This window comes from Buceros rhinoceros, unplaced genomic scaffold (assembly GCF_000710305.1).
Source record: "Buceros rhinoceros silvestris isolate BGI_N320 unplaced genomic scaffold, ASM71030v1 scaffold5797, whole genome shotgun sequence".
Lineage (NCBI taxonomy): Eukaryota > Metazoa > Chordata > Aves > Bucerotiformes > Bucerotidae > Buceros > Buceros rhinoceros.
In genome coordinates this window covers 23236-36844 of record NW_010422684.1, presented here as the reverse complement: position 1 = coordinate 36844, position 13609 = coordinate 23236, and the positions used below count along the sequence as shown (strand labels likewise).

The 13609-nt window shown below is 40.0% G+C and overlaps 1 protein-coding gene across 1 annotated transcript; it reads right to left on the bottom strand.

The window, feature by feature from the left end:
* Nucleotides 1–9744: 9744 nt before the first annotated feature.
* Nucleotides 9745–13233, bottom strand: NRIP1 (nuclear receptor interacting protein 1). Its single transcript, XM_010140124.1, has one exon. The coding sequence runs from the start codon at nt 13231–13233 to the stop codon at nt 9745–9747; it is 3489 nt and encodes a 1162-aa protein (XP_010138426.1).
* Between the last annotated feature and the right edge of the window lie 376 nt (nt 13234–13609).

Below are 13609 nucleotides of genomic sequence, written 5' to 3'. Positions count from 1 at the left end.
TCCTTCCACTTCTAAATTAATAATTGTAAATCTGTGCCACACAAAAATACACGACGATTCTTTGGGCTGTTCACATTTTCAGAGGGGGGTTTCAGTGCCTCCTATCAGCAGCCACCACTGTTTTGTTAGCAGTGAGAGCCGCCACCAGCTCCCAGCACCAGATCGCGCAGAAACAGACCTGCCTGTTTCTAGACAATTATTCCTTCCACTTCTAAATTAATAATTGTAAATCTGTGCCACACAAAAATACACGACGATTCTTTGGGCTGTTCACATTTTCAGAGGGGGGTTTCAGTGCCTCCTATCAGCAGCCACCACTGTTTTGTTAGCAGTGAGAGCCGCCACCAGCTCCCAGCACCAGATCGCGCAGAAACAGTGGCATTTGGCCTCCGGGGAAGCAACCAGTGCCTGCACTGCCATTGTGCCCTTCCCTCCCTCTGGGAGATGGTTGGTGGGACAGAATGGGAGCAGGCAACAGGCTGCCAGCTGGACCATGCTGAGGATGCTTGGGGAAAAAAAAAAATTCCTTCTCCCTCATTTTCCTTTCCTTATTCTGTCTTTGGACTTGCACCCTCTATTTTGTGTCACTAAAAAAACAAATAGCAATTTTTTTTAAGGGCTTTGTAACAAACTTTGTATCTTTCTGCCATAATAAGCATCAGTCTAAAACAAGGAGATACTGGGGGTAGGTGCTGTTAGAGGTCAGCACTTCTCAATATGCAGGCACTATGCAACACCTTGGGTGAACACCTTCAGTAGGAGAGACCAAGATTCAGTATTCAGTACAGTCAAGGCATAATGTAATATCTTAGCCAAGTATTTCAAAGCAGGGTTTTGTCTAAAAATACTTCTTTTTTTTGCCTCCTCTGTCCTTCATGGGTGGTAACTGGGCTCTCATATAGTTTAAAGATGAGATGAAAGGACTCAGTAAGTAACAGGAAAGGGGGAAATAGCATGGGAGCAATTGCTCACATAAGAGATGGACCCATCACTACATATAAGGATTAGCTGAAGAAATTCCTCACAGATTTTCAACCTATTTACAGGCCAACCAACCAGCTATCAGTACTTCTGCATAATGAAATGTATGGCTTCTTTTGATTTTGGATGAGGAAGTAAACTAGCCTCAGGAATATTCCGAGACTTAAGCTGTGATATTGAACTATAGTTTGTGTATTATTTATAACATGAATAGCTGCATGAGATATTTTGTTTCCTGGATATATCTACTTCTTGCTGCAGATGCTAATCAAGATTTTCTGCCTGTGACCATGTTGAATAGAGGAAAGTTAATTATATAAAGTAAAATGCACTTCAGAATAACATATTTGCAGTTCGCTACCCTAAGATTCTGCTTCCCCTTCCTTCTCTTCCCCTTAAACTAATTGTGACCTAAGAGGTAACACCCCCAAGTTGCTGGTTCACCACAGCAAACACAAAGGACAAGCACATGGATACACATAAGCAGGGGGGTGGCATGTAGCACCTGAAGGAACACAGGCTTCCTGCATGACCAGAGGAGAATCACAGCTCAGGCATTTTTATTGCATGAGAGTCACTTAGGTTTCTTTAAAACAAAAACCCCCAACCCTTTCAGAGCCAAACGTGAATAACACATTTGGAAAAGACTCCCTGCACAATTCTAACAGCTAACAGAGATATTAGAGGAACTTCTTTCTAGCTTCCACAGACCTCCTAGTAAAGCTTTTCCCAAGTCACAGCACACAAGAGACTGAGAAGGCATTCAGCTCCAAAACGTGCTTGAATTTCATCTTTCACTCTCCCTCTTGGTACCAGTGATGAGATTTGGGCACGGGTTCTAGCCAACCAGAATTTGGAAAACTCTAACATTTTGCTGGAGTTGCAAAGGTGCAGACAGGTAAATAATAAGAGAGAACAGCAACAGATTGGTTGGATCTACGTCTCAGTGGCTGCCCACAGCTCATTTGCAGAAATCACCTCTGCAGTCTGAAGAATTTCAGGTCGAAAGAATTTCTGAGCATGCAAAAAGGTGTGACATTAGAAGCCAACACCAGTGCAGTAAAAACCAGGGCCAGAGAGCTCCTACTAACTTACAGAATAGCCCAGTTTGCCTCTCATTTAGCGAGAAAATATCCCCATCTCACCAAACTAGACTGGGCAAAGAGAATCAAGGTCATCTAACACTGTGAATAACAGTTACTTCTCCGTCTCTCCCCAACACACCAAGATGCACCGAAGCACTCGCTGAGTTTAATTGTGGAGGCAGGCATCAAGCTTATCTAACTGGCCCAGTTCCAAGTCAGTAATGTTTGTTTTGCATTCAGTTAAATTCTGAGTAGCTTAATCGGAAAAGTAATCTGGAAATAGTGACAAATCTTTATTCATTAAGAGCAAGCAGTCCGTAAAAAAACAAATCAAAGTGGGCTGCTGTGAGCTGGGATCAGCGTATGCTTTCATTAGCAGCACTGATATTTACCAGCAGAGAGTATTTTCACTCCCGGAGTTTGTGCCATGCTCCCTTCGAGTCATCTTGACAAAAGGAAATAAAAATATTATCAACAATAATTACCTGCATGTCCTAGCCACTGCTCGAGGCTAATAGCAAGTCCCTACAGACATTCCCATGGGCGCATTACACATCTCTAATGTGCCAAGCTGTACCACACAGAACACACCATCATTGTATTCTTCAGTTTCAAAAACCACATTTTTCTTCAGCAAGTTTACAGTCAATGAAGAATAATTCACTTTTCTAAGTAGACGTCTTTGGACTTCTGCAACAAGTTTTTCTACTCTGATAAATGTTTCCAAAGTGCACATGCCTGCAAGTGATCTATCAGAGTCCACATACATCCTTGATGCCCCCAACACTAGAGTTAATTACCCTGAGGAGCGTAAGATCGGGCTGCCAAGTCCTACGAATGCAACTATTTTTTTCCCCCACATTTTGAAGTCTCTGAAGCAGAAATTTTCATTTCTTTGTCCAGCAGCTGTTTTCTGAAAGATTATCAACATGACATGCATCTTTCATTTTGTGAGGAATGAAGACCAAGAAGATTCCACATGACCACAGGTCTGCCTGTAAAGTGTTCACTGATGGTTTGAGGCATTTTTGAGTGAGTTTATAATGAATCACTAAGAAAATGTTGTTAATGAATGCTCCGAGTAAAATATTTCTCAGAATATTTACACCTGTTCAACATCCTCATCACTCCACAGGCTGTTTAGCATACTGTATGCTCAGCTCCACAGGCTCGTTTGCTCTTGCAGACACAAAGCAAGTTTACTTGGTGTTATAACACAATAAAATGAATAAATATAGTGAAGTTACAAAAGCCTGAACTCCTTGAGTAATAAAACAAAAACCGGTGATGTGCAGGTGCTCCAAGGAACTGTCCTAGGGCACCACCACTTCAGATATTAAGGCATAACATTGATTTTGCTTGGTGGGGAGGACCGAAACCGAAGGAACCAAGTCAATGAGGAAGCACGGAAGTATGGTTGGACTCCATGATCTTAAAGGTCTCTTTCAACCAGATGATTCTACGTATTTCAGAAATTATTTCCAAGCTGCACTGCCATCAGAAGACTAGATTGGCTCCTTAGGTGTATTTCTTTTCCATATGGCTGTATTTTGGCTTAGCCATTTATTCCTCAAATCAGGGGCAAGGCTACTTAGAGAGAGAAGACTGTCTTCCCTCTGAAGCACAGCTGAGTATCACTGGTGGCACTTTAAGACAACATACCCAAAGGCAGACGGTATCCCAATCCTATTCCATTTAGGATACCAAACAATCAAAATGCTCAGCTATATACTTCACAAAGTCCTAGCTGAGATCTATGAAGCTGGAATTAATGTTTGTAAATTAACTTTATTGACTACAACCTATGCTTTCCAGAATGCCGCCACAGAACCTCGTGTATGCATATTTATTACTAAGAGATCAGAAAACATAGGATGATTCATGATAATAGCCGTTATGTTTACCAAGACAGACACGACCCAAGTGCCTGCTTGCAACTGTGCAGCTCCACACTGTGCCCATACAACCTGAAACAAAAATTCTCTGGAGAAACAGCACTTGCACTCATATTGCAATCCCCCATTTGCACTAATGTCATAAGCTAACTTAAAAGCTGTAAAACATGATGCAAGTGCACCGTTCAATCTTTGCATAGTCTTCACAGGCAAATTGTGTTCACTTCTCTTCATGTTTACTTTGGAACTTAAACTGAATACAACTAAAAAGTCCTCTTTGTCATACGGACCAAAGTAGATTATAGTGGAAAAAACACACCTTTTCTCCCTGCACCGGGGACCTGAAAATTGTTTCAACATTTGTTTAGAATGATTTTCACATGAAAATTCCCATTTAGAAGTTTCCAGTTTATGGTCACTGATTTCAAGTTAATGAGCAGAAGGGTATTTGACTAAAACATCATACAGTGCTTTACAAAGTAAAGCTGCTAATCTGATCTAGGTAGTTTCATTTCCAGCTCCATGACTCTGGGTTTCCAGTCAGTAGTCTTGTTGAAGAATGTGCGTCCCTAAGTTCCTTAAGATATTTTTGTCTCAGATGCAAAAAGCCCACTAAAACTCCAATAATGGAAAGTACACATGAAATAAAGCAGATTTAAAAACCATCAAGACAATGCATTTTTCTCATTTATTCAAATCTTCTGCAGGAAGTAAACACGGAAAGATTTTAAAAAACTTCACACTGCAGTATGTACAGTTTTGTGACATCACATGAGAAAATCAATTTCTAATAAAAAAAATTAGACCAGTTAGATAAATTACTGAAGACACATCACAATAAAATTGGTTGCGGTAAAATCCCGAATTCTTATGTACGGCAATGAAAATCAATATTCTTTTGTTTTACAGGGACGGAATAGTCCTGGCACAATACTTCAATTATGCAAAATGGAGTCCTGAACTTACATGGCTGATTATAGTTATACGAGTACTTCATGTTTTAAAAGTAGTTTTGCGTTTGTTTTCCCCAGACCCTTTTGATTTGAAGCATATTCTTTCACAAAGCTAAAATACCACAGCAGAAGTCATGTCCAGAAGTGGAATACTGTTGTGTTTTGAACTGACCTGACTTAAGACTCTTTTTTTTTTTTTTTTTTTTTTTTTTTTTTTTTTTTTTTTTTTTTTTTTTTTGCCAACGCGGAGATGCACAGGGTCCCCCATGCACTTTTCATGCAGCAGGTAATCACAACTTTAAATAAAAGTATTTGTCTATACATTCTTCCAGACTTGCAACTGTATACATACATGCAAAAGTTTTTAAACCTATGTGATCATATTTACACTTATACATGGAATATACATAACAAAAAAGATTAAAAGGTTTGTTTGTTTTTTCCTTTGCATTAGAACAATACAAAATATGTATTTTTCATTACGGAAACCACTATTTACATCACCTTTTAAAAACCAATTTCAACATATTATAGGTGTAACAAGTCAATATATTTACATTATATATAAATATATATAATATATACTTACCAATTTACTCCTCTGTAAGGTGTGGCAGAGAACAAACTGGTAATATCATGTCACTGACGTCAATGAGAGCTGTAATACTTTCATCAACATTTAACAGGGTAAATTTAAACCACTCATTTCTTTCTTTTAAAAACATTTGTAAATTAAAAATTTAAAAACATTACTAAGAGTAAATGGTTAAGAAAAGTGAAAGTTATGGCTGAATTCCCTTTTGATGTCCTAATGTTTATAAACTTCTCAAACTGAGCTGCCCAGTTATGCGGTATCAGTAGAGAAGCCCTCCAGCAAAACAACTTTGATTCTGTAGTCATGTGTAACCACCCCGTCATTTCCTCAAACATTGGCAGAGGAGACACTAGAAAAATCTGGTTATCTCAGTCCTGTCTACTTCTCTCTGGAAAGAAAAGGCAACTACGAGTCAATCCCCACATCTAGCTAGCTTGAGTGCTAGACCATTACAGTGGGTGAAGAGCTGTGAGCCTGTAGATGTCCCCTTGAGCAAGGCATCGGGCACTTAGCAACCCAACGGCTGCTGCTGTACCCATTCCCCATTAAGTGAGGTCAAAGTTAGTTCATACGTAAGTCCCAAGGGGTTGCAATTACAACTGCAAGTGTGGTATAGTTACATCTCTAACACTGCTCCATGAGGTGGAGGCAGCTTGTCATCAGCAGTCTCACCCAGATACAACTGGGATTTGTCCTCCCCTCCCTTCTTGGCTCCTTTGATGTCGAGATCACAGGACAGCACCTATCATTCCTGCACCTCTTTGCCTTCAGAGCTACTGCTGCCAGTTATCTGACAAGGCCCCATTTTTCTTCAAGTCTAGTCTCATGGCTAGCTGAAACTTCATCCCGAGTTTGCAGAGCCATCTTCACAGACTGGGACACTGAAACACATATCCTAGTAATAAACATCTACTGAACCAGAGACAGAAGTTGCTGAGAATACCAAACATTACTCAAGAGATGATCTTGGTTTATCATTCATCTACAGGGAGCAGTAGAAATCAAGGATCTTTGAGTTGCTTGAGAAAACATGGCCAGCCCTACCAGTCTTTCTGCTAGTGCAGCACACCCAGCTCCTGGGCCCCTGCTTTTCTGATAAAGAAGTTCCCAAGGAAAATGATGGTGACTCCGTTTTTCACTTACCCATGCTACAAGAGGAAAAAATTCCTTAAGAGCCTTTGGTCCTCAGGTTTAAAGGCTGTAAATTTGGACAGAGTAGATTTTAAAGAAGACCTCTCTTCCCTAGAGAGGAGTAACATCAGTGATACTGGAGAATTTCATGTAAGAGACTGTTGCCCTCTTAGCAGCTGACTAAAGAGCACTCAGTTGGCATGTGCTATCTTCTTTTCAAGGACCTCACAGTTACGTTACATGCTGCTTGAGATTGCAATGTCTGTAAGAGGTGAGATTCTTCCATGAACAGCACGTCCTAAACTTAAATTCTTGTGTATAATTTACTGACGTCTGTGAGAATAGTAACACCTTTTCATTAACATAACCTGAAAAGAAAGCTAAATCATTAACAGGTCAAACTGTTAACATTTAAACTTAAATGCTTTACAAAGCTTCAAAACCTAAACGTTCAAAAGTATATATATTATAACAATAGACTACCATAGAATAAATACATAGGTAAGCACACTCCTAGACTCCAATATTACTTTTTGTTAGGGTTAGACTCTCCTCCCTACTTCTCATCTCAACTTCGTTTTGATGAAATTTTTCCAACCAGGTAACTTCACATCCATTCAAGCTACATTTTCCTGTGGAGCCCTTCAAGTAAATTATAGCCCTGTATTTACTCTGGGGACCATCTATTATTCTATATTGTATGTATTTCCTAGCTATATACATGTTGTTTCAAGAAAAATAATCAATTAAGACTTTAAGAGACATTTAATGGATGGAACAAATACCATCTTTTTAATATTTCTGCTGGGTTGAGTCATATAAAAAGAATTCAGTTCCACTGTCAATCCAAAATATACTTTATCTCATTAATGACTATTCTATGTGACATTTGAATTGTCATTGGGCCACTTATAAATGCAATATTAAAGACAAACAAAATTTTATTTTTATATTATACTTCAGACAATGACATTACTAGATTTGTGTGAAGGTTTTAAAATATAAATCTTCTTTGTACAGCCCATTAATATATTATGCTTCACCCAAATAACATAAAAATATATCTTTAAATTGCTCTGCTATTTCTCATATAAACCAGGGGGAATGTTTTATATTGGATACTGCCAAATATTTGTGTTCCCTAAAAGAAGGTGTCCCCCGGGGTGGGGGGCAAAACAGAATAGTGGTGCATTTTCCAGCTGGCAGATAGAAGTCCCTTTTAGTAGGAACTACACTGGAAAGAGGGGAAAGCGATCCCAGGCAGGGAGCGGAGAATGAGAGGGGAACAACAGCTCGTTCTGTCTCAGCAAGCAAACAGTCTTGGAAAAGAATCTCTGAAACCAAACCAGAAAGGAAAAGCGCAAAATGCCCCATCACTCAACTCCGCTATGCAAACATGAGATGGACAGAAACAGCAGTTTTGTCATGTCATCAGCTCTCAGTGGTGAAAAGAGTCAAAAGAGCGTAGCTTTCGTTACCTGCACAACCCAACTACTTAGCTGTCTGCTGATAGCACAGGGGATTAGCAGTGAAATTAGAAACCACAGAGAACATGTTTTTCAGGGGAGTAAAAAGTTCAGCAAAACATATGGTTGCCAACAATGCATATAATTTAGAGGAACTGGATTTTATCATCCTCCTCCTCCCCCATGAGAAATAAGAGCTGCAAATGGAGTTAACACTGACAGTGCTAAGAGGAAAGCAGAACCACATGGCTCTTCCCCAGCCAGCAATTCTTTTAAGGTGTCTCAGCTTTGACCGCAATTTTCAGTTACTCCCAACTCAGGCTGATATTGCCAGATGCTACAAATCACAGCACAGGTGGGGACTGAGGTAAAGGGCAGAGGAGGATTTCTTGGACATATCCCACTATCCATTACAGAACATGACAAAACCACAATTCTATCCTTAGTGCAACCTGAAAAATTATTCTAAAACCAGATTTTCTGCAGTGAAGGGGTAGTGCATTAAACCATGCATCAGCTGTTCAGGGAGTAATAAATACTGGCAGAATATGGATTCTTTTCCCTGGCTGTAGAAAGAGGCCACCACATTTTTCATTAAAATCCTATTCCATCTTTGAGTGGAAGTCTGATGTGCTGCTTCAGTGCAGCTGGCATCCTTCCGCAGGGGAAGCAGGAGGAGGCTAAACAGACAATTCCACTCACTTGCTTCACAAACTTTCCACCATTTTCCTCACCAAAAATATGTAGTAAGTTTTCTTAATTGCACTACTACAAGAGGCATTTTGGCTTTCCCCGATAAGCAGGGAAATGACAGGAATGTGCTGACAAAAGGACTCATGCAATACTTGCATGGCTTATGAAAATCTGCCTTTTGTACAAAAACCTTGAAAACCCCCTTAATTGTAACTAGGAAGTCGTAACTATGGCTAAGGATTCTGAGGAAGGCATTTGTCAAGGGCAGGGCAAGGAAGAAAAATAGATTTTACACCACTATTCTGGCAGGACCACAAACAAGATTTTAAAATAACAATAAAAATTTCGGAAGCACTAAAAAATACATTTCAGTGCATTTCAATTATTAACACTGACACAGGTGACAAGCTAATACCTTGGACGGACTGCTCCATTTCTTAAAAGTTACTCTTAAAATTTCACAAAGCATATTAAACATTAAAAAAAAAAAGAAGTACACCATCTCTATGCTCAGGTTTCCAGAAAAATAAGGATTATTTTACAGTGCAGGAAGGAAATGCAGTATATTACCACCACCTAGGCTGTACGCGTACACTTTGTTATACCAAAAACTTGCAGATCCAAGTAAGACTCTGATCAAAGAGTACTCATAACTTAATCTGATACATACAGAAATGTCTTGTATAAATTACCACCTTTCTAGTTTCCTTGTGACAATCTACTGTAAAGCAAATTTTATCTACATGTATTTTAAATAACATCACCAGAAAAATAAAAAGTTTATCAAATGAAAACATGTTTCAATTAGACCATGCTTTTCTAAAATCATGCTCCATTTATACAGTAGTCAAGTTCATATTAATTTTTATTTTTTCTTTTTTCTCTTTTTTTTTTTAAACAAAGATTCAAACCCACTGATTGTAAACTCATTGAGGAGGCTGTAGTTTATTCTGGCTCTTTTTTGATTGTTAGCACTTTTTCCAGAAGTCCATGCACTTCTCCATTCATACCATGTGGCTGAGAGGTCTTACTCCCCATATGGCTGTTGTAAGGGCTTCTTATGTTACTAAAAGAAGTTTTAAACTCTGCATCAGACGTCACCTCTTCTTTGATTGTAACATGAGTTGAACCATCAGTAAATGAAGATTCATTCCAAATTTCTTTGTCATGTGCTTCTTGGCTACTAACAGAGTTGCCGCCTTTCTGTAACATGTAATACAATATTGGATTGGTTTTGGTCAGTCTTGGAGAGTCTTTTTCATAATCATTCTTGTCCATACCTGTGATCACCCATCTGATGGGCCCCTTTTCACTGGGCATGGAACACATGCTAAACTGGTCAGACTCAAGTCTAGATACTGTATTACCCAAATGTTCAGGGAAAGGGGAACTGGCAGGACTTTTTACCGCTACAGGATACTGAAATGTTCTATGATCCACACAATTGTTCAGCTGCGCAGGGCTTCCCATTAATGCATTTACTGAAGAAATGCTGAATTCAGGTTTATTAATCGTTGCACTGGTTTTGTTTCCTTTTTTCTTGCCCTCTGTTAGTATGTTATTCCTATGCTGTGACAGATCTCTCTCACAGTTTTCTGAGAGAAGCAGCTGTTTCAACACATTAAAGCCTTTATTATCTCTAGACCAACTTCTATTTTCACTTTCATTATTTGAACCATGATTTACAGCATACTTAAATTCAGCATCACTTCTGCTGAATTTCAGTTCTTGCTGGTTAAGCAAAGGCCCATACAGAACCTCGGTAGGAGAAACGTGATTGTTTGCAGCATCAGACACATTATTTTTCATCTTTTTTAATGGACTTTCCAAAGGCTCAGCATGAAGCTTCCTCTTCTTTGGTACTGTGCAAAGACTCTTTGACTCAAGGTGTGTTGGCTCATTGTTTCGGTGACTTCTGTCCAGCTCATCTGCAGGGTAACCATCTTGATTCTGCCTCAGCAACCTACTTAACAGGCCATTTTTAGAAAAAGAGAAATCTTGAGGTGAAAGAGGCTCAGTTTTCAAATCCTCGGATGCTGGAGAAGCAGCTGTGTTTCTCTTCAGTGAATGAACAAATCCTTGAAATTTGTTACCCTTGCACTCTCTTACTTGTTGTGCATTTGAATTATAAGGAACATATGATTCTTCAGATGGTTCAGTTTTTATTTTTACAGTCAATATTTGCTCATTCAAAGCCTTATCCGTCTGTTCTTGAGAACTTTCATCTCTTAAAAGCATCCTCTCTTTCTTTTCACTTTTACCTTTATTGGGAGTTCCCAGAAGCAGCTGAAGGACAGTGCGCCTTTCAAGAAGATTTTCTATTTCCGAACCTGGAAGTCCTTGTTCAGCATGTGCAGGCTGACAACTGAATATTTTGTTATTTTCTTCATGTGTACTCAATTTATTTGTAAGCAGAGGGCTGTTCAATCTATCAATCAAGCCAACAGGTTTATCTGTGTTCCCTGCTAGCAGCTGTTTGCTAGCTCTTTGTTCTTCACTTGACATGGAAGTCTGCATGCCACACTGAGCGAGGTTCTGCAACAGCTTGCTGGCACTGAATGCCGAAGAGTTCTGGGGACTATTGTTCCTGCTCACCTTGGCTCCTTGAATTTCTTTGTTTTTAGAAAGGTCTATCAAATGTCTAGATGCAGGATTCACCAGTCTGTCGGGCTGGATGCTGCAGGCATATGGCGGTGAGTTTCGTTTGATGGCTAATGACTGGTGCGAGAGATTTATAGGAGAGTCTGCTTTTGCAGAAGCCAGCAAAGGTGGAGTGCTTAACGGAGTCAGTCGATTTGCAGTGGGACTGTCAGTAACAGGAGTCCTTTTACCAGTCTGTACAGTGAATTTTGCCACATCAGCTGCACTGTGTGGTCCCTGAGGGTCATTACTCTTGTCTACCTTTTCTTCACTCTTATGCCCAAGTAACAGCTGAAGTAGTGTTACTTTCTGATGGGGATTCAGCCTAGAAGCTTTCGGAGTGTCTTTGTCTTCCTTGTTGTCTGGAGGGGAAACTTTTGGATCCCAGTTATGAAGCAAGGACTGAGTCAGGTTATCCAATGATGGAGGTGGACCCGCATCTGGTTTATCTGTCCTCTGTTTAAAGGATAGGTCTATAGGAAGACAGTTAGAATGGGAGCTTTCATCATCACTGCTGTCATCTTCTGTAAAACTAGGATTGTTGTCTGAATAATCATCAATAGTTGTTGGTGTGCTGCTGTCTTCAAAAATGCTGCCTCTCTCACTCAGTTCATGCCCTTTTACATGTTTGGTGGTGTTCTGGCTTTTCAGTAGATGCAAGAGCAAACTGTTGCTGGGAGAGGTTTTCAGGTTACTCCTTTCCAAAGCACTTTTATATCCCACAGTTTTCGGAGGCGAATGCACGAGTCCCACTGAACTCTGAAATGCTGCCGTATTGCTTTTGCTAGGTACTGTTTTGGTTGATGATCCTGTTTGACCATTGAGATGGCTTGTCATTCCTTTTGCTAAACCAAATTGGCCAATATCTTTCTGAGTGCTTTCTTGTAACCTGGCCATAGCTGCAAGTCTCTCACTTGCTATTTGATTTGCATTTTGTGCTTTTAAAGCATGTTCCCTGGAGTACTGCTGCAAGTGAGCTTCACTTGAAAGGAGTAAAGCTAGCTGGCTGCATGCAACACTGGGCTTCGGTGAAGCAGCAGGACTAGACCGTTTCTCCACCATGCTTGCAACAGCTTGTAACCTTGCAGCACATGACAGTGGCTCATTTATCACTTTAGGTCCGCTCTGCACCCCGTGAGGAGATTCTATAAACCTCTCTTTAGGCAGGTTCTTTGTTACATCAGGTAGGCTGTTGTCCAGCTTCTGATCTTTTGCTTTGCTCTTCTTCAGAAGAGTCTTCAGGTGACTGGACGCAACACCATAGCACCTTAAATCTTTCTCCACTTGTAGAGAATCATGGCTAAGGGAATACCCTTGCTCCTTAAGGCTCTGCCTAATCTGCTGTGACAGAGCAACACTCTGCAGCCTAGAGCTGAATGACTGAAGCAAAGAGGCAAGTAATGTGCTATCCTGTTTGCCTTTAGGCACATTTTCAACCATGCCAGCTAACAAAGCTTCCTTTTTCCCATCTAAATCCACAATGGAATCAGACAACCGCCTTCTCTTTGCTGCATTCCAGTCTTCAGAAGACTGCAACAGCCTTGCTTTTTTGAGGTGCAGCATGCCAGATCCCTGATATGTATTTCTGTTAAGAACTGGACCATTACTTTGACAGCTGGGAAATATATTTCCAGAAATCTTAAAGTTTTGATCTTCTCCACTATGCCCAGTAGGCTTTTTGTCGACTGCAGTACCTGAGCCTCCTGCTGCTTGATGCATTAGTAATCCCTCTAGGTAAGTTAGAACAACAGAATCCTGGTGCATCTCAGAGCCAAGCTCTTCTCCATGAGTCATGTTCAATAAAAGTTTCCAAAAGGGCTCTGGTTCTATTCACTTCAAAGACTAGTTTTGCTGTAGCTGAATCAAGATGCAGATTTAAGAAATAATAGGTAGATGTCTACAGTGTTTCCTCTCAGACTTTTGGAAACAATACAAAATGTCACATTCCAAGCAGGCTTCTTCCAGTGTATACTGTTTGATGAGCCAGGTCCAATCATATCATTCTGCTGATATCTAGAATACTTATGAAAGGCGTATAGAAGGAGAACTCAAAACGTGGTTCCACAGGAATAAAGTTCCATCAAGTATTTGCCACCTTCTTTCTCCAGGAAGCCAGCTTGGTTTTCATCTTTTTCCATCTCCACCAAGAACATAAAATTCCTAAGTGAAA